Source organism: Plectropomus leopardus, chromosome 6 (assembly GCF_008729295.1).
Source record: "Plectropomus leopardus isolate mb chromosome 6, YSFRI_Pleo_2.0, whole genome shotgun sequence".
NCBI lineage: Eukaryota > Metazoa > Chordata > Actinopteri > Perciformes > Serranidae > Plectropomus > Plectropomus leopardus.
The window spans coordinates 2693876-2718974 of NC_056468.1; the positions used below are offsets into that span (position 1 = coordinate 2693876).

General features: G+C 37.6%; 2 protein-coding genes across 2 annotated transcripts in view; both read right to left on the reverse strand.

Annotated features, from left to right (window-relative positions):
* Positions 1 to 6943, reverse strand: part of npr3 (natriuretic peptide receptor 3) — a 41096-nt gene extending 34153 nt beyond the window's left edge. Inside the window, exon 1 of the mRNA XM_042489008.1 lies at positions 5984 to 6943. Within this exon, the coding sequence (XP_042344942.1) occupies positions 5984 to 6644 (661 nt within the window). The 5' untranslated portion in view covers positions 6645 to 6943. The remainder of the gene's footprint in view (positions 1 to 5983) is intronic.
* Positions 6944 to 20006: 13063 nt separating this feature from the next.
* pdzd2 (PDZ domain containing 2) overlaps positions 20007 to 25099 on the reverse strand; it is a 71631-nt gene continuing 66538 nt past the window's right edge. The window contains exons 22-26 of the mRNA XM_042488919.1: positions 24957 to 25074; positions 24711 to 24812; positions 22845 to 23115; positions 21441 to 21575; positions 20007 to 20452 (exon numbers count right to left, since the gene is read on the reverse strand). Coding sequence (XP_042344853.1) covers positions 20292 to 20452; positions 21441 to 21575; positions 22845 to 23115; positions 24711 to 24812; positions 24957 to 25074 — 787 coding nt within the window. The 3' untranslated portion in view covers positions 20007 to 20291. The remainder of the gene's footprint in view (positions 20453 to 21440; positions 21576 to 22844; positions 23116 to 24710; positions 24813 to 24956; positions 25075 to 25099) is intronic.

A 25099-nucleotide genomic window follows, 5' to 3' on the forward strand; every position in this document is an offset into this window, starting at 1 on the left:
AATTCTACCCTAGTTTCGTCTCGCTTGTGCTCAGTTTGGCTTTCTGTTGTTGTATCGCCTTCTATATTTCCCTATTTCCCATTTCTGCTTTTGCTTTTGTGTCAAAGCACTTATTTTAAAAGGCGCTATATAAATAAAGTTATTATTATTATTACCAAATTACATATAGTATTATTTTTAATTTTTAATTGCCACCTGCCCCTGTGTTTTCTTTTACATAAAAAAAAAGACAGGAAAACAAAAGAGAAAACAAACAAACAAAAAAACATGATGCAGGAAATTTCAGCAGAATGCAAGAAATTAACTTGTTGTTCATCTATCTCTTATTCATCTGTTTTTATCTCCTTTGTTTTATTCCCACTGATGTGTTGTCATCTTGTTGAATTGCTTCTTGTATTATTTTTATCATCTTTTATTGCAGTTATTTTATTTTCTAAATCTTTTTTCATTTAGTACTTTTACTGCCTTTTTTGTGATCTGCTCGTTATTCCTTTTATTCGCTTTATTCTTGTTGACCCTTTGTGTTCGCATTTTGTTTTGGATTTGTTTGACTGTTCTAGACCTTTCTCTGTTTGGCATGTGTTAATGTCTATTTTTATTCTTCCCCAAGTTCCTGCCTTTGCTTAGTCTGTCAAAGCACCTTGTAAACAATTGTTTCTAAAGGTGCTATATTAATAAAGTTATTCTTTTTAATATTATAACAGACCACGGCCCAGCTAGATGCAGCATTCTGCCTATGAAAACATTTCAAACATGAAATGTGAAAAACGGGAAACCAATCAGACTCCTCGGGCAAGTTACCAGATTTAATTATTGGCATTGTATGTTTCTTCAAACCACAAATACATATCATATGAACCTTTCTAAAGTGACTTAGTATTTGAGCTGACAAGAGAGGATGTTGGATGGTGTGTCACCAAGAGGAGATGCCTACCAGGCTGCAGATCACTGTTTGAGACTGACAAATAATAGAAACGATTGTGCTTTTGCAAGTTTTCAACTGCTTTTTAGCCACCAAACATGGCACTTCTCAACCTGAGGTGCCAGCCATGATGGCATCAGTGGGTGTGTCATATTCTGCAGGTTAAAAAAGGGTCTGGCATGTATTAGTATTCCACACCCTCTTATCATTAATTGTTGGTCCATGCTTGTTTTCTGGATAAAACTTAATATCAGTAATAACATAACAAAACCTTGCAGGTAACCAATACTCTACCATCTTGCTGCGACTGCTTTTACCTCCATTACACATCGTGCAACGCCATCTGTTGATGTTACATCCTATATTACAATAGTTCTGTCTAAAACTGGAAACACATGCTGGTTTAGCACCAAAGTTCTGAGAGTCCTGACGAAACAAGTTCAAGAACCAGAGCTCCTCTGGTGGAAAAGGGGTTAAAGATATGTATAGATTTTGAAAGTCTATAATGGTTTTAACAGTATAGATATTAGAAATGTTTAAATGACTGTATTGAGACTGTTGAAGGGCATTGATTACAAGATCATTTTAGCAGTTGCATTGTTATGCACTTGCACAATTTTCAAGTTCATGAACCCAAAACCCCACATTTATGTACGTCAATCTTTCTGTTTCTGTAGATGTTGTACTGGAAATGTAAACGTGACAGCATGATTGACTCCAGTGTGCAGCATAGTCACAATAAGCTCAAGTGCCAGGGCACTGAAAGCTGTGTGCAAAACTGAGAAATGGAATAGAATTATCAAAAAGGAAATCTTAAAATCACGTCTCATCTAGACATGTTAACGAGTTTTTATACGCATGTAAATCTCCAATAAAACATGCTGATAAAACGTGCTGAAGCAAGCCTGCCTCTCCTCTTTAACACTGCTCAGAGTCTGATTAAAGCTGTAAAATCTCTGCTGAAACCCTTCAAACCTCTCAGTTAGACACCTGACATGCCGGGAATACTAATTTCTTGCCATCAGGTGCACTTTGTGGCTCTGCGGCATCTAGCATGTATAATGTATGCTAATTTATACAACAGCCACCTCTCTGATATGTGATGTAATCAGAAACTGTCATGACCACAGGATTGTAGTTGTAAGCTGCTGATCCAGTGCTGGAACAGGATCGGCACACACACATTCACATTTGGTTTGGCTTTAAAAGTGCTGCAACAGCGGGACTTGTCACATCATCTAGCTTTAAAAACACAGCATGTGTATGTGCACAGTTACATTAGACTAGTAGCTGAGGTTCACTTTCCCCCAAAATCATTTATTCAGAGGGTCATGTGGCTACATCATACCTTTAATATGTTTAAAGTTCTCATTTGAAAGCTTATGGAAAATTTCAAAGTGTCTTATTTTCTTATTTTTCCAACAACATTTCAGTTATTTTTGTTATTCATAAATATCTGACTGGCCCACCTGAGATACTGCCATTTGTTTTGAAATTGTTCAGAATAAGATGATGATGATGATGATGATGATGATGATGATGATGAATGATTTGGTCACTTGTATTTCAGTCTAAATACAAGTCTAAATGGACTTGGCAAATGAAGTTGCGTTTGTATAGAGCTTTTCTAGTTATTCAATCACTCAAAGCACTTTCACGCTACTTGTCACATTCACACACTGGTGGCCAAGGTTACCGTAAAAGGTTCCACCTGCTACTCAGCTCACAAACATTCACTCCGGCTCGTTCTAATTTTGAACTTGGAAAATAACGTCACTTTGACAGTGCTTTTGGTGCAAGTTGGTGACAATGAAAGGCACATTTTGCGTGCACATGAAATGCTGCTGGATGGCATCAGGTGAAATGCGGCTAGACCGAACCCGTTATATTGTATGCTGGCGGACAGCCCTGTCGCATAGGCATGACACATGTCAGAAGGGCATCAGATTGAATCGCTGCTGGTTAATAGCTCCTTTACTATATTGTAACTGTAGTTTATTTAATTTTTTTTTGTATTTTAGTAGTCTATAGCCTAAAAATTTTGCAATTTTATTCTAAAGCCACATCACCTAGCCCAACCCTAAAGTCCTCTTGACAATTTCAGACAACTAACCCATTTGGTTCATCTCTTTAGTGTGTAGACATATGGTAATGTGTGATGCCAACAGCAGCGGGACATTATGTAAGTATGTCCGAGTGATGGGGAATGCGGGTGGGGTGAGGAAAAATGAAACACAGATGCCTGTCAGCTCTAACAGGAGGGATGGATGAAGTGTCTTTATTAAGCTCTGCAGCTCATGAATGTTAATAACCTATCAAATACTTATTCAAATTACTGAAGGAACAATTCACCTACAAAATGACACTTTCCATATCAGTTAATCGCTGCCTGTTTCCGTTCATTTGTGGGAAAAACTTTGTTTTTCTCATGTGAGAATCCTAAAAAGTCGAACCTTCTTCATGAATTGAAGTAAACAGAGTCCACATTTAACAACAGCAAATCAATAACAAACTCTCATACAACGCATGCCATATAATCCAAGCCTCATTTAGCCAGTCATAGGTTCAGTACTTCCCAAACATTTGCATTTCCACTAATACATTTGGATTTAAAATGAGTACAAACAGTTTCATGCACGGCTGAGCAGCGTGCCTGGGCACATGCATGAGTCTGAACTCTGCTCAAGCACGCGCGTGCTCAGGCACGCTCAGAGTGTGCTACTTGTAGTCTGAAGTGTTTTGTATTGGTACTTTGTAGTGAAAATGTATTTCTTTTGTGATTTATAATGTAAGTGACAAGGGACAAACTTCAAACTCTTTGTTCAGGGTGAAATGCATTCTACAGTTCAGCTGAAGCTAACACAAGGCTCCAGCAGTCTGAGTTTAACACACCAGGTGATTATCCTCCAAAATCAGTCTGTTTAATACAGTGTTCCCTCTGTGTTTTCCTGGATCATGTTAACACGATGAGCTGCAAATTAAATGGAATTTAAAAAAAGAAAGAAAAAAAAAGATATTCACTAACTCAGACTGCTTAATTCTCACACTACTTTTGGCTAAACTTTAGAACAAAAAGTAAAATAACACAAGGCCGTAGCCATGGAGTCAACAAAGCAGGGGATTAAATCCGCCCAGGGGACTGCTGGGTCCCTCTACCAAAAAAATCTAAATTTTGATAACTCATTTTCCATGACATAATATTATTTATCATATGCAAGTACAGCTATATAGTATGCTATCATGAGTTTTTGTAGTTCTCTTGAGTTTCAGACTGTTGATGGGCAAACAATTTGAAGATGTCACCTCTGATCCTGTGATGTGCATTTTCTATTATTTTCTGACATTTTATAGACCACCATATCAATGAAAAAAATAATTCAATTGATAATAATATTAATAATGAATAATTCATTGCAGCTCAAATTTAATACCTAATGGTATGGCATACAAAAACACAAAAATATTTGACATTTTAAATTGGAATATCTTGACTATCAAAGCCTAACTGATTATATTAATTCATGGGGTATTAATAAGCAGTAATGTTTGTAGCTCCAAACTAGTGTGTAGATGACAACTAGGGCTGCAGAGGTATACCGGTTTCACGGTATACCATGATATGAAAATTAATAGTTACTTATTTATGGTATTGAAAAAAACACAGCTGGACAGAGTATGTCATCTTTATTTTCGCTATTTTCTTTCTTTTTTTTAAATTATTTTTGGGGCTTTTTATGCCTTTAATCTATAGGACAGATTTAGGCATGAAAAGGGGAGAGAGAGAGGGGATGGCATGCAACAAAGGGCCGAGGCCGGAATTGAACCTGCGGCCGCTGCAGCAAGGACACAGCCTCCATACATGGGGCACCCACTCTATCCGAGCCACCGGGTGCCTCTATTTTAGCTGTTTTAAAAAGGGAGACTAGTTCCCCATACTTCTTTAATATTAAAAACTATTTCAAGTTTAATTATAGTGATGAAACATTTGTTCATTTGAGGTCATTCATATTAATGTTAATTCTGTAATATTGTGATATTGTGAACACTATGATATTTTTGGAGAGGGTTATCATAGGGTAAAAATCTCATCCTGTTGCAAGTCGAATGACAAGTGAAGCCAACAAGAATTGCCAGGGGCGTAGCACCAAATTCTCAGCCCTATGCATATGCAGTCTCAGTGGGCCCCCCACCCTTCTCTCATGCACCTTTTAAAATGTGGTTTTTTTTTCAAAGTCAGTTTGCTGTCTTTCCCTTTTATTTCTTTCTTTCTTGAGGGAAAACATGATATCGTATTTTGTTGCTCCATTAGCATAATCAGTCATTTACTTGGCTCTAGCTGTGTTTAGAAACATATATTAGTGCAGGGGCAGTCAAACCTTTTAGCAACTTTAAGGCATGAGAGGGGCCAAAGAGAGTTTCAACTCTCAAATATGGACAGAAGGCACTGAGCAATGACAAAAGAAATTAATAAAATGTACAAGAAATTTACCTGAAAATTAGAACAAAAAAATCAAAAACAAAACATTTTCATCAAGCCTTTTAAAAATATTTTATAAATTAACCAATTTCTTGCAATCTGTGGAACACTTATGCATTTATTCCCATGCTTTTGGAAGAAATCCCAAAGGGTTTAGAGATCTCAATATTGTGAAAAGCGTCTGAATGCAGCTAAAGAAGTGATGCCACTCCACATTTCAAAAGATTATCCAATATCTTTTGTCAGTTTTCTTTGAGTTATGTCACTAATTACTAAGAAATAAAAAGAAATGCAAATAAAACTTAACTTTTAATTTTCCAGGGCTCCCTTTTAATTTGGCCCTGGGAAATCAGTCCCACTTTTCTCCTCGCTATGACGCTCTAAAGTGTTGTAATACTGTAATACACGACATAGTGGGAAAAAATATGTTCCCTTTGATTAATCTTTTTTTTATGTAAAAGTGACACCAGCACTTAGTTGTGATGCAAAACTATCATGTCAAAAGGTCAACGCCGACCTTAAAAACAGTTTCTATATCATCTAATTAATTTAGGATACAGAGGACGTATTGAAATATGCATTACCTTCAGTTTCGTGGATGTTTTGGAGGATGTCGTCAGTGTCCAGGCGATTCTCGTGGAAGAAAGCGTATGTTTTAATGTCAAAGTTAGCCATCAGGTGATAGATTCCCTCCAGAGTGAAGTAGCAGTTGCGCTCCTCCTTGTCGTCCTCGTACACCAGCAGCGCGCTCTTCCAGGTAAAGTGCTCGAACATCGCGGTGAACGTCTCTGCCATCTTCACGTAGGAAGGAGCGATGCGGGTCAGGTGGGAGTATTCGCTCTTCTTGTTGCTGAAGCCGGCGGCCAGGGCACCTGCCGAGATCACTGGGATGTCCCAGTGGGATGCCAGCCTCACCACCGCCGCCGCCTCGTACTCGCACACTGGACCCAGAATCAGATCCGGCTTTTGGCCACACGACCTGTCCACTAACTTGAACAGGGCATCATTGACACACTCCGAGTTCTCAAACTGGATGTTGAAGTGGAAGCCGGAGTACTGTCCTCCGTCTGTCTTCAGCCGCTGCTGTGAGTAACGGATCGCCGGTGCCACTCGCGCGTGTGAAAAAGGGTAGGAGTTATTTAGAGGTAAAAATACCAAAACGTCTATGTCCTCGGTGATAGTATCTGTCATAACTGGACTCAGGAGCATCAAAAAGTACACACACTGTGTGCTGAGATCTGGCATGATTCGACTCTCCAAGTCCCACTTCAGGTAAATGACCAAGTGTTGCAGAGATGTTCTTCAAATGTTTCTTTCCTCAAGTTGGCTCCACTTGGCAGTGCACGTCCAGCTGCAAACTGAGAGCCCTCCGCCGTGCGTAAATGGCTTTATGGTAAATAACTCTATTTGTCTTTTAAATAAGCGAATCTGCCCAGATGTGCGTGTTTTATTCTGCATTGAGAGTTCCTCCGATAGGCTCCTGAACCTGCTTTAAATGTTCTCTCAGCAGCTGATCCTGCCAGGCTCGGAGATCGTTCCAGTTCAGCCAGCAGCCACCACACACGCTGGCTGCGGCTTGGAGTTTTGAAGCATCTTTTCAGGATTATTCCTGCGTCATCGGAGCGCTGCCCACCTCCTTCTTAAAGCGACACTGCAACCGAGCTCACAATGAGTCACTTCAAGAGAGCCTCAGTTAATGGACTTAATGGGAATTATGGTTCTGTGAGCCTGAAACAACAAGCCCAAACACACAACTTTCCTGTGTGTTTTTCAAAGGTGCACTTATTCATGATATATCGGACTACAGCCAGGGGGAAAAACTACTGCTAATGTAAAAAAAACAGCAAAAAAAAAAAAAAAAGGGAAGCTGAATCATAATGTGGAATTAGCAAAATGACATTGATGGTAAAGGAAACTAAAGGAAAGTTTCTTGGAATCTTAATCAACAAGAAACTTACTTGGAAAGATCATATCAGTTTTCTTCAATCTTGAATTCAATTTTATTTATAAAGCAATTGCAGTTTGCCTCAAAGGGCTTAACAGCATACAACATTCTTCTGTCCTTAGACCCTCACAGCATATAAGGAAAAATGCCCTCAAAAAACACTTTAATGGAAAAATAATGGTAGGCACCTCAGGAAGAGCAACTGAGGAGGGATCCCTCTTCCAAGATGGACAGATGTGCAATAGATTTTGTGTTTACAGAACAAATCAAACAAATAAAATTACAGTAATCAATATGACAAAATGATACAGGGAGAGACAGAGAGATACATAACAACAACAATAGTAACAATGATGATATAACAATAGTATAGAAATATTAATAACATAATGTGTGTATAATTTGACAATTATAATAAGATAAGATGATACTTTATTGTCTGTTTCCATGGAAATTTGTCCCGCATCCCCAAGCTCTTAACAATCAAAAAATAGCATGAAGACGATAAAAAACATATAAAAACATATTCATATTGTAAACATCATATATTCAGAGAAACCCCTATCCAGTCACAGTATATGCGTGAAATATAATTCCAATCTGTGTTGAGTTGCTGATTGCATGTGTAATGTTATGAGCAAGCGAGTCACCAGCTGAGCAGTGCCTCCCTTCCCTACTTTTGGTCTTTGAATTTTATGTCACATGTTTATAACTGCAGAAGAAATATGGCTAATAATTATGGCAAAAGAATTATGGCAGATATGACAAAGCCTGGTTACTCAGAGATTTGGAAGTGAGGAGGAGGATTTTAAATTCAATTCTGGGTTTTACAGGGAGCCAGTGCAAAGAAGCGAAAACAGGAGAAATATCATCCCTTTTCTTGGTTTCCATTAGTACATGTGCCGCAGCATATTACTGGAGAGTCTTAAGAGATTTGTTGGAGCAACCCAATAATTAGGAAATACAATAATCCAGCCTAGATGTAACAAATGAGTGGACTAATTTTTCTGCATCTTTTTGAAACAGGATATGCTTAATTTTTGCAATATTACACAAGTGAATGAAAGCAGTCCTTGAAGTTTGTTTTAAATTAGAGGGAAAAGACAAATATTGATCAAACATCAGGTGGCGCTGGAGGCCAATGCAATGCCATCTAGAGAAATTACATCCTTAGAAAAAGAGTTTCTAAGGTGTCTGAGGCCAAGTACAATAACTTCAGTTTTGTCTTAATTTAACATCAAGAAAATTACACTTATCCAGGTTTTAATGTTTGAGGTTGTTTGAGATAACTGATAGGTTTCTTCTAGCTTCATCTCTAGGTACATTTGTGTATCATTTGCATAACAATGGCAATTTATGGAATGATTTCTAATAATTTTGCCAAGGGGAAGCACATAAAAAGTGAACAGGATTTGTCCAAGATCAGAACCCTGTGCGACTCTGTAGCAGACTATACTACATATGGAGGATTGATCATTAACATGAACAAACAAAGAATGATCTGATAAGTATGACTTAAACCAGCTTAATGCTGTTCCTTTCAGGCCAGTTAAGTATTCCTGTCTGCACACTAAGATTTGATGATCAATTGTGTCAAATGCAGCACTGAGATCGAATAAAATCAGTACAGAGACAAGACCTTTATCAGAGGCAATCAATAAGTCATTAGTAATCTTTACCAGAGCCATCTCTGTTTTATGATGCACTCTAAATCCTGACTGAAAATCCTCAATAAACTATTATCTTAGAGAAAGTCACACAGCTAATTAGCAGCTAGTTCTTTTTAAAGGATTTTAGAGAGAAGGAGAAATAAGAATTCTGTATATATTTGGCTGAAACCTCTGAAACCTAGGATTGTTTTTATTTTTGTCAATTAATGTGAATAAGAGCGTTCTATGGCATGGCAGAGGGCCTTCCTATACATTTTAAGACTGTCCTGCCAGACTAAATGGGACTCTTCCAGGTTGATTGAACGCTAGTTTCTTTTAAAATTTTTGCAATATTTGTTTTAATTTGAGGTAATTTTCTTTGTTTCATCATCTTTTTAAGAGGTGCAATGGAGTCAAGATAATCTATCAAGAAGATAATCAATTTAGGAGGGACTTACAGGAGCATGGAGCAAAACCGCAGCGGAGCCATACTGCAATGCACATGCAAGCAGTGGAAATCCTGGGTAAATGATAGCGGTTATATTAAGACATGATATTGGGTTTAACCCTCTGAAACCTGAGCTAACTGGCTTTTCTTTTAAGAACAGGGGGATAAAAACATCATAGTATAGTATGTGGTCCAAAAATATCGTAAAAATGTCATAATATAGTTTGTCTTCAAAAAATTGATGAAACTGTTATAGTAGCGAATGTCATCCAGAAATCGATAAAAATGTCATAGTATAGTATGTCGTCCAAAAATTGATAAAAACGTGATAGTATAGTATGTTGGCCAAAAATTGATAATACAACACACTATAGTATGTCGTCCAAAAAATCCTAAGAATGTCAATAATTGATGAAAATGTCATAGTAGACTATGTCATCCAAAAATCGACAAAAAAGCCATAGCACAGTTTGTCTTTCAAAAAATCATAAAACCATCACAGTACATTATGTCGTTCTAAAATTGATAACAATTTCATAGTTTAGTTTGTCGTTCACAAAAATTCACAAAAACGTCATTGTGTCATATGGCGTTCAAAAATCGATAAAAATGTCATAGTAAAGTATGTCGTCCAAAAATCTTTGAAAATGTCATAGTATAGTATGACATATTCATAAAAAGGTCAGAGTATTGCATATTGTTCAAAAATTGATCAAATCGTCATAGTATAGTATGTTGTTCAAAAATTTATAAAAACTTCATGATATAGTATGTCGTCCAAAAACTGCTAAAAACGTCATAGTATAGTATGTCGCCCAAAAGTGCATAAAAACATGATTTTATCGTATGCTGTCCACAAATTCATAAAACGTCATAGTATAGCATGTCATTCAAAATTTCAGAAACACATCATGGTAAAGTATGTCGTCTACAAATTCACAAAATCGTCATAGTATTTCGCAAAAAAAAAAGATAAAAACGTCATAGTTTAGTATGTCGTCCAAAAACTGATGAAAATGTCATAGTATAATATGTTGTCCACAAATTCATAAAAACGTTATTGTATAGAATGTTGTTCAAAAATTGATGAAAACCTTGTAGTATAATATCTCGTTCAAAAACTGATAAAAACATCATAGTATAGTATGCTGTCTACAAATTCAGAAAATCGTCATATTATAGTATGCCATCAAAAAATTGATAAAAACGTATAGTATAGTATGTCGTTTAAAAATGTATATAAATGTCATAGTATGTCATCCAAAAATTGATAATAACTTCATAGTATAGTATGACATTTAAAAAAATCTATAAAACGTCATAGTATAATATGTTGTTCAAAAATTGATAAAAACCTCACAGTATAATATGTTGTCCAAAAATTGATAAAAACCTCATAGTATAATGTCATCCAAAAATTGACAAAAACATCATAGTATAGTATGTCGTCCACAAACTGAAAAAAACGCCATAGTATAGTATGCCTTTCAAAAATGTATAAAAACATCATAGTATATGTCATTCAAAAAATGATAAAAACGTCATAATACAGTATGCCGTTCAAAAAGTGATAAAAACGTCACAGTATAGTATGACATCCAAAAATTGCTAAAAACCTGATAGTATAGTATATCATTCAAAAATCTATAAAACGTCATAGTATAGTATGTCATTCAAAAACTGATATAAACTTCATAGTATAATTTGTGTTTCAAAAATTTATAAAAATATTATAGTATAGTACATTCTCCAAAAACCTATTAAAATGTCATAGTACAGTATGTCATCTAAAAATCAATAAAAATGTCATAGTACAGTATGTTGCTAAAAAATCACAAAATAATATAATATAGTATGTACAATATAGTATGTTAGTATGTATAGTATGTCGATAAAAATGTCATAGTATAGTATGTCATCCAAAAATTGATAAAAACCTCATACTATAGTATGTCTTTCAAAAATTTATATAAATGTCATGATAATGTTAACATTCTAGGAACTAAAAGAAAACTTATCCCTGAATACATTACCAAACTATTACATTGTACCATCCTCATAAAGTTTTTAGAACCAAATGTTGTTTGCCGGGCTACGAAACGGTTGAGCAGGGCATTAAAAGGTTATACCATGCCATTTAAAGGTGCCATGGTGTTGGGGCCCTCCCTTATCATGGAAATCATCCAATATCGCTGGGTTGCTATAATGAAGGCAACGCATGTAGATGCATCAGCCAGTAGCTCCTCAAATTCTTTCTACTTTTTTGCTATATTTTTCTATAGATTTGACTCCATGGCCCCTTCCGCTGAAGCAAGACTTTTCTATGATAGAGAAGCACTGATCAACATTGAGAAAAGTTGCACAGGGTTTGGACTGGATGCAGCAGACCGCAAGACCACCAATGGCATAGACAGAGCGGCCAGTCAGACCTGGGAGGAGAAACGAATTGAAAGCACAGGGCGAAGAGAGGGAAGAGAGCCGGCATCAGGGCAAGGCTGACACAACTTGGACTGAGAAATGTTCCTCTTCCAAGCCTTCTTCTGGCTAATATCTGGTCGCAGGAGAATAAAGGGGATGAGATGTAATTGAGGCTCAGTCAGCAACATGAAATCAGAGACTGCTCAGGGCACATCTTCAAAGAGAGATGGTTAAACCCTTACATTCTGGATCAAGCTATTGCACTGGATGGGTGGAGCTTATTCAGAACCGACAGGGCACAAGACTCCGATGCAAATTCAAAAAAATGCACGGCAGGAATTCCATGATGCTATCAGCAGCAACATGCCCAGATGGTTGGTGATTTTAATCAACTCATCTTTCAACTCCAAAGGTGTAGCAGGATCAAGGACAAATTTTAATTTAATCTTTTTAAACTGTTTAAAAAATGACAATAAATCTTCCTTGTGCTGTCCACGTTGTTCCTTGTATTAGAATCAACAGACAACTGTGCCAGTAGAACTGTGACTGTGACTTCTGGTATGTCAAGAATTTTTGCATACAGTAGCAAAAAGGGAGCATACAACATTATTAGTATTTTTCAGATTCCATTTTTCATGTTTGCACCTCGTTTGCACAAGACGAAGATGTTTTCCCAACACAGTGAGACTGGCAGTAGTCACATAAAACTCCTCTGTTTATTTTCTATGACACTTTTTTATATGGCTTGCATGAACTTCCTCCTCTTTGCAACAAGTTCACACATTTGAATAAACAGTTATAATGCATCATTATGAAAATACTTTGTATCATTGCATACGAGATGGTGCTGGTCATGTTGACATAGTTTATTGATAGAAGAGTAGAACAAATTAGAACAGAATAGAATACCTTTATTGTCACATTGTACAAGAAAATTTATTGTGCAGCTCTTGAAACCAGCGATTAAAATTCCACACATGCACGCACGCTTACACCCACACATCCACACACACACACACACACACACACACACACACACACAAAGGCACATACTAGCACATGCCAGACTGATAAATAGTAACAATAGAAATGGCATATCAGAGGTTACTATATGTACATTGTGCCAAATGCTCTTGCACCATCATAAAGATATTATTGCACATTTAAAAGGATGAATCTGGTATATTCTATATTTTTCTTTTCTCCAAGTTGCAACAAATATTTTTTTTGTATCTACAGCCTGGTATATCTTCTTCCTCTGTGTCACAGAGCTCCATTGTTGTCCAAAAACTAGTAAAAGCACATCAATGAGCCACACTGTTGCACTGGTTGACATGCTCCTCCATTACCATGAACACACACAATGTAGTTTATTTTGACTCAATTCCACACACACTGTCCTGTCGCCTGAAATACTTCCCAGAGCATAAAATGTGATTTAATGCGCCAATGAGAATAGTCCCCAACAAATGTATTCCTGTTGAGTATTTAAAAAATGACACTGACCAGCGGCTATAAGAAGTTACTGAGGCTTTTATGAATATTAGATTATATGGGTTTTTTTCAGATTTGTATTGGTCTTTTCATGTGTTTGCACCAACCTTGATGTTCAAGAACATGGTATGTCAATATAATATAAATGATATCTACTGAAAAGTAATCTAATCTGGTCAAAATGTTTGCTTCATGTTGTCTCTCTCTGATTTGCTACATTATATTCAGTTTTGTTTTCTTTTTTTAAAACATTTTAATCACAATACACCATTTTTGCATTCGGGACCTTGTGAATGAGGATGTAAGTGACAATCTCTGTGAGATTTCAACTTATTCAATCCATATGATATCACATACATCACTTGTTGCTGCACAAATGAGATAGCATGTAGTCACAACTGTCTTTTAGTGGTGGTGGAACTAAAAGCAGCAATATAACTATTAAAATACACCTTGATTGACCTTCTATAATTCATCATTTTATGTTTCTCTTTTCTCAATATCCTGGTTTCCTGCAGACTGTACAATGACAATGGCTTTAAGCCTTACACGCAGGCATGTGGAAGGGCAGAGAGGGGTGCTCTCTGCCTTTGGCTGTTCACATAGACACATGGAAGGGTGATGAAATGTGCTCTTTCTGCCTTAGATTTTTTACATAGGCATGTGGCAGGGCAGAAAGGTGTGCTCTCTCCATTTTTGCAAGTTGTATTTGCACACAGATAATGAATGAGTGCTCAATGCATCCCCGAAAGCCTGGGAGCCCGGCCCTTTGGCGGCTTGTGTCAATGTAACCATAGCCCTTGAAGAAGCTGATCATTAAATCTTCCCTTCCATGTTCTACAAAGGGATGTTCCTGAAATGGCTGATGGTGGTGGAATTTTGCTCTTTGCAGATGAATACCCTGAATGTCTTTGCCCCTCCTTGTAGGGAAATTGCATTTGGTTCTAGCACTAAGGCTGATCTGGCCCTTTTTGATGACCTCTCTGATCTCATTCAATCTTGTGGGGTGGGTATTGAAGGGGGTACTTGGTGATGATAGGTGTAGTATATCTGCGTACCAGCCCTTGATGTACTGCTCTAGCTCTTCTTTGGAGATGACAAGCTTGCTGTTCCTCTTTTCATTCAGCAGTTGGTGGGCGAACTTGAATGGGCCCATGAAAAAGTTTTTCTTTTCCTTCTCCTTCCTTTCCCTTCGCTTCCTAATCCTATCTGCTCGGCAGAGCTTGGCAAGCCTTTGTTTGAGCTAATCCTACAGCACCTTTGGCCCTGCTTTTCTTCCGGGGCTGCTTTCCTCCACCTCTTGTGCAGCTGGTGTATGTTGTTAAAGAGCTCCATGATTTGCTTATTCCTTAATTCTTTCTTTCTCGGGGCAGCAAATCACTTGACTATGGATTTGCCAAATCTCTCTCTGCCCTCCTTATAGATGATGTTACTGAGCATGTTAGCTCACGCTAAACTTTCCCTTGCAAGGAGTGCTTTAGGATTCCACTCGGGTAATTGTCAAGCCTGCGCCGTTCCTCTTAGTCTTTTGCCTGTGGTTACTTTATCCTGCTGCGCCTCTCTAGCTGCTTGAGCTGGTTTGACAGTTTTGTGTCTGAAGATGGGCTATTGTGACTGTCGCTCTGGGGTGTTATCTCCATCTCTTGGCTTTCTTCCTCTGCTGGTAGCCTCTGAGCACTGTTAGGTCATGCTGCGTTGTAGTTTTCTATCTGGCTTTGGGTCCCATTTTTGCTCTTTGCAACACATCCTCCTTCCTTGATGGATGTGCAAGCCTCTGAGTGAAGCCACTTTTTGCCAACCACATGAACACTTCTGGAGGGATTTCTTGTTGTTGTTGTCCATTCGTTATTGCTATCGTTGACTATACTTTCCTTCGTAGTCAGTAATGGCGCTTCCACTTGGGAAGCTAGTGGCTAGGGTGACTACCTGCCCACTCCCAGTTAGGAGCCTGAAATAAGGTTTGAAGTTAACACAAGATGAAGAGACTTTCACATTTTCTTCTATGACACAAAATACATCAGTAAATACCCAACTTGTGAACTTTGAAGATTTTATGTGTCTTTAAAAGGCAGTTGCAAACAAGTGGCTAAATGAGACTACAAAAACGTCATCAAGCCAAGGTGCTCCAAACACAGCTTTACAACCTTGTTGTCATGCCAACATTAAATCATGTGACCTTAATGAAGTTCACTCATAGCCTAGCTTTAGCTTTTTACTTCTGGAGATTGCATTTAGGCTTTAAAAGTCCTAAAAGTGTTGTGGATTTTCTTTGAGATTATTTGTTCAGCAAGATTATCTTGCTGAACAAAAAGTCTTTTTTCTGCAATGAACCAAAATCCAGTGTAAAAATCCCATAGGCTTGTTGACAAGGGACAGAGTGCAAAGCTAACTTCTGGCCTACAGAAAAATGTCATCCCTGGAGCGATCTATACTCCTGTACTGAACTTCAGGAAGTGTAGTAATTTACATTCCACCACTAGTTGCTTTGTATGGGTTAGGGGTTGAAGGTTAGTTGTTGTCTTGTACCTATAGACCTTGGTCTAATTTTAAGAAGAACATGAAACACAGCAAAGCTTTATACAGCCCAGAGTTTCAGTCTAACACACTGACTGACTCCTGTACAGTGCTACAATAAAAAAAAAAACCCATAAACTTCAGCTCATGTCCTCTGCTCGAGCAGCAGCCGTGCACTTATCGTGGCTCATTAGCATGTGTCACTAATGACTCACCAACCAAGCCTCTCAGAAGACACATTTTGTTTGCTGGCAAGTGGAGTGGAATTTGCTGACGTCCATACCAATGTTTTCCACAGCTCTCATTACACTTAAAATCATTAAATCATTACATGAAAAGGTAAAGTATTATACCGAATGTGAAGCACAATTTTGTGCTATCTTTATCTGAAATGTCCAAATTGCACCAGTGAGCCCAACTTGGAGATATTCTGCAATTATGGTCATTAGGCTGAACTCAACACCTTGTCATGTAATGACATCTTTTAGCTGTGCATTTAGCTGAGTCTGTGGGAACTCAGTCTGATCACTGTGAGAGACTTTTCCAGGACATGAGATGACATTCTGCTGCACCATACCTGCAGGCTCTGCTCTGTTTGTGTGTTTTAGAATCCTCTGTGCAGACTGTCGTGTTTTTCTGCCCACTAATTTTGTTTTTTTTTTCTTTTCGGGCATAATGATGAAACAATTTTAATATTTAGAGCAATGAACATTTACACTACTTTATATGGCCAACGGTAAATTGCCAGCTCCATAAAGAATTGTTTTTCCCAGTTTGGGGGAACTTGACTGGCCTACATTGAGCCCTGGTCTCAACCATTCAACACCTTTGGGATAAACTGAAAGGCAGACTGTGAGCCAAATCTGATCACTCTTTAACATTGATGGATCTCACTGATGCTCTTATGTTAAGATGGGAACAAATTTTGGTGTAACCTGTGCGGACCAAGGCTGGAAAAAGAAGTCTGTTTTATTATGACCCTTGGTCTTGGAATGACCAGCAGGTTAGACCCCTTTTCAAACCAGTTTTGAACAAAGTTAGCAGAGGTCGTTATCACAAACTGTTCTTGCTACAATGCTTAACATTTTTGGCATGTCTTGATGCCTTGTATTGCACATTATCTGTGAACATTCAATTTTTTCTAAAGAATTGCTCAAAAATTCTTCTCTGTACCATTTATAACATAATGTTTGTATTTAATTGAATGTATGTATTGTGTGTTCTTACAATAATAAATGCTGTCTTGTTCTCCAGGTCACCATTGTAGGTCCATACACATTATTCTTCTTCCTCCAAATTAATCACTTTTTTAGAGGGCCTAAAGGGGCTCAAAAACTCATGAAACTTTGCACACATGTCAGATTTGGTGAAAAAATGGATTACGAGCACCCTTTATAAAATTTCTATGAAACAGCCCCCTCAGCCCAAATTTCCTACATGTACAAAAATTAGGCACATGTCACATCACAAGATGTACAAGAAGGTCTTTTGGAGCCATACCAATCTAACAGGAAGTCAGCCATTTTGAATTGAGTGAATCCGCGATCCTGGCTGACATTATGCTAGTCCCATGCAGTTCTTTTGCATGCAGTTTAAATGTAGTGTTTTGGCCTGTTTTTTTACTTGAGTATTTCCACATATTGGGGTCCCTAAACAGTCTTAAAATTGAAGTCGGCGGGCAACCACATCGCCAAAGACGGCAAAGATCACCACCGATCCATGGGTGAAACAAAATAGAAGACGTTAACAACAGTGTTACTAAATGGCTGGAAACTGCCTACAGACCAGTCAACATGGCAGAAGACTTGGGTCTAAATGATGTCCTCAGGTTGGCATGTTGTGACCAGTCATATCTCTTACAGTTGCAGGGAACAATAGTGTCCGGAGCTGTATGAATCAGAGAAAGCAACTAAAATTAAACTCTTGAAAACTGACAATGCTTTGCCTTTGATTCCCAGTCAAGCCAGTCTGGTAAGAATTGCTTTACCTTGTCAACATGGACTTTAAAATTGTTTTGAAATACAAAATTGCGGAACTGTAAACATGCGATAAAAAAATTAGATTAATCACGATTAACTATCAAAATTCAGTATTTTATTGTTTGTTTGTTTTTAAATAATCATTTTTAATGCCCTAATTAAACCTTTGAAACCTGAGCAAATTGGTTTGATTTCTTTCAAAACCATGGGGAGAAGGCAATGAGCAAGTTAATGAGACATGGCCCAAAAATTAGCATAGAAATTAGTTAAACGTAATTTATTTACTTAATATTAACCATGTAGTAAAGTTGTGACCACGCTTTTCTTTGTATGCTTTAAAAATCTGAACCAATTATTGACAGTTTTGATAATCGACTATTATTATTTTTTGTCATTTATCAGCAATAATAGAAATACCCAACGTTTGCTTGTCACAGCCTGTTAAATGTGAGAACAGTGTCCAAGAGGAAAACATCTGACCATATAAACTTTCCACCTCCATTAGGAAAATAATTCTTCCCCAGTGTTGAGGAATGGAGAGTAAAGTGGAGGGAAAAGTGACTCCATCTTGAGATGAGCTGAGCAGGATGGTGAAACTTCACATTGTCCCCTTCTCCTCACCTGCCACAAGTCATCAAGGAATAACAATAACTGTGCAGTGTTATAGGTCCTAATTAGGAGTTAACGCACTTTCCTTATAGTTACTATTTCTTTCTAGATCTGTTCTGCTGCCCACGCACTATGTTTCAGCCTGTAGTCTCCTGTTTAATTCTGCCTTAACTCTTGTCTGGCCTTTGTTCGGCATTATTTACTTACTTAAATCGTTTTAGAAACTCTGGGATTTACTGCCTCGGCTTTGCTTTGCTTGTCAAAGCACTTTGTAAACTGTGTTTTTAAAGGTGCTATATAAATAAAGTTATTATTATTATTATTTATTATTATCATTATTTTATTATTATTATTATTATTATTATTATTATTATTGTTGTTGTTGTTGTTGTTATCATTAAAGCAGAATGTAACAAATGACAGTAATTTTATATAAAATTTAGTTTGGAACATAAATGTAAAGATTTTTACAATAGTATTTAACATGTATGTGCAAAATAAAGTGTAAGTATGAAGAGGTTTGGTGGTGGTTGACTCTGAGTGACAAAACTGTGTATGAATGTTGAAAGCTGAGGTCACTGAATGTGCCAAAGCAATGATAGATGATGTGCAGTTTAGTCTACACTGATTTCTGTTGTGCTGACTGAGTGAAGAGTTCAGAAAAAGTGATCCTATGATTGATATCATGCTGCATGTCACCAGTTTAAAAAATCCTAACATCCCACAATAGTGCAGCTCTAATACTAGAGCAGCGAGTAAATGCCGATATTCTGAGGTCAGAGTGGTTCTCCACTCGTTTGTGTGTTCTTACTGACATCCTGTGGTCATTTCCAAGGTGTGTGGTCTACTTTAATATGTCTGATATTATGTTCAACTGGGTTATAGTCGACATCAACTTTGACATAAACAAAGATGTAGAAAATTAATTTTTTGAAAATGCTCAAGAAAAATGCAGAGAACTGTATTTGTAACTATTATAATTATATATCCAAAATTATTTAAGACTAATTATCATTTTTAAGCATTTTTTTTTTACTTTTCTTTTTTTGTATTTGTTTTTTTCTAATTTTCTTGTACAATTTTCCTAATTTCCATATCATTTGCAGTTGCTTCTACCAATGTTTTTGAGATAGATTAAGCTAATTTGCCCACTTTTCAAAAGGTTAACACTTGAGGACATTCGTGAATGCCATTTATTCTTAATTGTAAGAATTATAGAAAAAATACATCATTCTTAGAATTTTGATGCAAGAACCTTTACTCTGAGTATCTAAATAAACTCTGGTCCAAAATGTGTTGGTCAGAGCTGATGGATAATCTGCTAAGATCTAAGCAGTTATTACACAAGACATCATACAGACTGGAGACCTGTAGCATCACAATAGGACCCTATTAGACCTGATTTGAACCCTGGGCCAGTTAGGAGCTGAGGTCTGAAATCAGCTACTGAAATGAGCTACCCCCATTTGTGGATATAACAATTGTTATCTCATAATTCAGCCTGAATGCTGTAACCACAAGCACACACATCTTTTCACAAACTGCCTTTATTTAAAAAACGTTTTTCTTTAGTGTTCCAAAGGAAATCTATTGTAAACAAACCGCACTTCCAATCTGAAATAAATCATGATTCAGTATTGTACACAATAGTTAGTGGTCCACCCAAACTGACCTATTTCTAAGTACAAACACACATAACAAGACAAAACACAAAATGTCAAACGGAGTCCATCAGAAAGTCTGTAAAAAGTGTGAAACTGCTCGTCCGTACCATGCCTCAGAGGGCTGTTTAACGTCAGCCCTCGTTAGGACCTTTCTGTCAGTGTGTTCGTACAGTCAGGACCTGGGCTTGCGGATGAGGAGCTGGTTGGGTCCTTCGTTAGTGGCTTTGATGATTTTCCAGGCATCGTGGTGCATGAGGCCCTCCAGAGAGCAACCGTTGATAGACAGAACTTCATCGCCGACTTCAATCAACCCGGACTGCTCTGCAGCGCCTCCTGTAGTACAAGCAGTTCATGATACACTGTTTTCTCCCCAAATGCCATTCAAGGCTACAGTTAGGACAGAACAGCCATTTTCATAAAAGTTACTATTTTCAGAAACTGTCACTGCATCCACTCAGTGTCACTAAGACTGATAATCTGTTAAAGAAATCATGTTCCTCCTCAGAGGCGTTTGTAGGATTTGAGTACATTGGGGGCTAGGCCTGGACCTCTGTAAGGGGTCTGGAGGGATCCTCCTTTTTGATGAACAAGCTCTATTTTGATGCTCTTAATGCACTATGGCACCCTATTTACCCTGAATAACTTAAGGGAGGGGATGGGGTGGTACAAAAGGTGGAGGCATGTCAAATAATTCTTAAAGCACTGGGGAGGGACTTATGTTTTTATTTTGGCTTATGGGAGGGGCATCCAACTATAAATAGCTGTATCTTGTATTTATTTTACCACCGATATTTTTAAGAAAACTATTTTGTTGATTATTTTTGTTAAAATTTTTGCTGATTTTTTAAAACCTTTTGGCATTTTTTTCTTCAAAACATTTTGGCATTCCAAAAAAGAAAATTTTTAGGGATTGATTTTTCTTTAAATATTTTTGGGTGATTTTTTTTCTCCTCATAATTACGAGATAAGATTTCATAATTATGAGATCCTGATCTTGAAATTATGAGAAAAATTCTGGAAAGGTATTGACAGGTTCGGGATCAATAATTTACGAATAAAATGTTGTCGAAACACAAACGATGCCTCGTTCTAATCGCAGTTAGACTGAAAATGAGCTGTCCTCCAAGCTGGACAATTACATTGGTCTGTATGCGCAGCGGGCTGTTAGGGGAGTGCTTAGGGACCATCTACAAAGTGCAACACAGTAGAGCAAAAATATTCAATAACTCAATTCTTATACAGTGTTAACACCAAATTTACCTCATACATAAATGGTCTACCGGTGATTATACTACAGCGCTTAGTATAGAAAAAAGGTTACCTTTAAAGATGCGTTTGACAATGAGAGGCCGGTCTCCATGACTTGAGGACTTTCCCCCTTCCAGACTGAATCCAAGGCCAGCAGAGGACTTGTGAAGCTCCACCGTTAAAGCTCCGTCTGGACCCACATCCACCACTGAGACACATTCAACACCGACAATCACAGAAATAAAATCTTAAACACTTTTAGTTTATGAGAAGTTTCTATTACTGTCTTTTGGATCCATGTTAACTTGTTGCCAGCTGAAGACCACTAACACAATGCAACATGAAAGGCCTGTTTATAGGGTTAATGCTTGTGTTTGAAACAGTGAGCTGGTCTACAGGAGCTGGAAACGCAGGCTGATTGGACAAGTACATCAGAGTGCTCTGTAATTAGTTTCAAAAGTGACAAGTATACAAATGCAAAATTATTTAACAGGTTAACCCTTTGAGAATTCAGCAAATTGGCCTAATTCCTTTGAAAAACGTGGAGAAGGCAATGAGCAACGGAAGACAGAAAGATAAAAAAAAGGGCATGAAATAAGTAAAAAAAAATACAAGAATATTACCTACAAAAAAGATGAAAAAATTTTGAAAAAAGACATGATCTGGAAAAAATGTGTAAAAAGGCAATGAGCAACGAAAGAGGAAAGACCCCAAAATTTTACTTAATAATTCAAGAAATTAGTAAAAAGTACAAGACAATTACCTACAAAAAAAAAAACAAGATGACAAAGGAAGTTAAATAAAAACAGAAGAAAAGATCTGGTAGAAATACGTAAAAATAAGCAACCTATAATTTTAAATATGTAATTTTAATAATTGCATATATAGTTTTCCATAGCTCTTTTCTTTTTTTCCATGAACATCTTCCCTTAAAATAATTTTTTATATATACTAATGTCTTGTATTTCTTGGAACATTTCCTAGCAAGTTGCTCATTGCCTTTTTTCCTATGCCTTTGAAAGAAATTACATCAGTTTGCTTTGGGGTCAGAGGTCAGGGGTTCAGGGGATTAAATACTTGTGAAAGGTAACTGAAAGCAGAAAAAGAAAAGTGAACTTGCTCCAGGTTTCAAAGGGTTGTTAATTATATAATAATAATAATAGATAGGACTTAGATAGGACTTATATTGCTCTTTTATAAGTACTCAAGAAATTTCAAGAAACATGAAATGCAAAAAGAAAATAAATGCAAATACAAAATAAACAATACAGAACACTGAAATAAGCTAACATGAAACAGAAGAAAAAATACAAAGAACAGATATTAATGTTAAGAAAGCATGGTGAAGGTTAGTAAAATTAAAACAAAACGTGGACAGAGTGGAGTAAGATCTGTTACTTTGGGTGATATCTGACTTTACTGTCATGAGGTCTGGCAGATTTGTCTGTATTGTCACAGATATAAGTCTGGGTCTTACCTGCTCCAGCTTCCAAAGACTTCTTCCTGTCAGGACATATCCTCTTTGACTGCCCAGCTGAGTCAGGCATGTCAGAGACACTCGGCTCACTGTCCTTGTCTCTCCAAATGACCACTAATGCTTGATTGGACAGTCTGGCTTGATGGAGGCAGGACACGGCCTCTCCGTGGGTTTTACCTCCCAGACTGGTGCCATTTATGGATAAAATGCTGTCCCCTCTCTGGATTGTACCTTCCAGGCTCGCTGTCCCTTTGGTGAAGACACGATGAACCTGGACACAAAGACACGTTTCATACCATCACACCTGCTGTTAGGAGAGATCAGCAAGAACGAATAAAATACACCGAGCATTCTCTCACCTACACCCCACAAAAATTCTTCTTTGACCTCAACATTATACCATTTTTCTCTTACATTTTTAAATGCCATAATAATATCGAGCCCATTGCTGACAGTACCTCTTAATCTGATTGCAATTTAACACATTGGCCTCATGGCCGAAGAGGTACTCTGGTCAAGTTTTAGTAAAAGTTTAGATTCAAGTCAGACTTACAGAAGTATTTTACAGTGTTCGAGCGCTAAAATAAATAAATAAATAAAAAATTCTATCTATCATTGCAAACATGTTTACCAGCGAAAGTAAATGTAAAAGCTAACCCTACATTCACTCTCACCTTATTCCACAGTCTAATATATCAAATTATTTCATGTCTTCAATCTCAGTCATGCAGATTGTTGAATAAATCAATACCCAACAAAACTCTTTCTAGAATGTGAGTGAACAGAGTTGCAGCTTAACTCCCTGTCACTTAATATTTGTCTAACACAGCCAGAAACAACTAAAGGAAACATAAAACCTGTGTGTAAGTAATGAGTTACAGCTGCTACAGTTTCTGTAGGATTTGAAAGTGACAGACTTTGCTGCCCCCCAGTGGTACTTTCAAGAAAGATAGCTTGCAAAGTTCAACTCTTGATCCAAATCGCCACAAAAAATGCTGGCATCGTACTTTTCTGCAAACCACAGATACTTCGAATGTTAACAAATATAAACAACACTGTGGTTAACATGTGGTTAGGTTTAGGAATAAAAATCACTTGGTGGTGGTTAGGAAAAGATTATGCATTGGCTTTAAATAACCGGTTTTGGGGGCAAAACCCACAGAGAAAGCATGTCTCCATAATAAATAAATAAATAAATAAATAAAAACATAATAATTATAATCATAAAAAAACCCTCTTCTCATGCCACTACTGCGGCAAAAAATGTAGCAATGTCTTGGTTAAAAAAAAAAGGCTTACTGGGGCACTATACCTTCTGGAAAAAAAAGAGATGGGTCACTATAAATGCATGTTTTGATACTGAAAAGCCATTGAAAAAACAGTGATGACTCACGAAAAAACAACAACCCTTTTTGCTATCTGTTGTTCTCAAACAGTAGCCTGCAGCAGCACTGTGGTCTGCAGCAGCACTATGGTCTGCAGCAACACTGTGGTCTGCAGCAATACTGTGGTCTGCAGCAACACGGTGGTCTGCAGCAATACTGTGGTTGCAGCAATACTGTGGTCTGCAGCAGCACTATGGTCTGCAGCAATACTATGGTCTGCAGCAGCACTATGGTCTGCAGCAATACTATGGTCTGCAGCAATACTATGGTCTGCAGCAACACTGTGGTCTGCAGCAGCACTGTGGTCTGCAGCAACACTGTGGTCTGCAGCTTGGCAGGTGTCTTGACTAGGTATCACGCCATCCACCCTCACTTAATGCAAATGTAACATATTCGTGGTTTGCAGGAGCAAAGCCAAAATGTTCATCTAGCAAACTGGACTGATGTCCAGAGCTGCATTTGAATAGTAGACTGTACTTACGATTATTGTCTTCTGCTCAAGGTCAACTCCACCTGCAATACTGAAACCAAGTCCTGAGCCTTCCTCTTTACTAAGGACAACTAGGTGAGTATTGTAGTTCACCTGCAGAGAGTTTAGGCACAGACTCAATGTGACAAACAGAAAGTCATACAAAAAGTAGACTTAAACAAAATAGTCTATGGATGTATTGCATATTAATCGGCATGTGGAATGGTTTTTGTAAATGTATCAGCAGAATGGAGTTACCTCTGAGAGGGTCCTGGCCTCCTGGAGCAGGGCCGACACGTATGACTTCACTGTCGGGGAGGACAGCAGGGTTTGCAGCTGACACTGACTCTCAGGAGAAGCAGCCAGCTCCTTCAGACTGTCAGGGAAATACACAGGAGTCA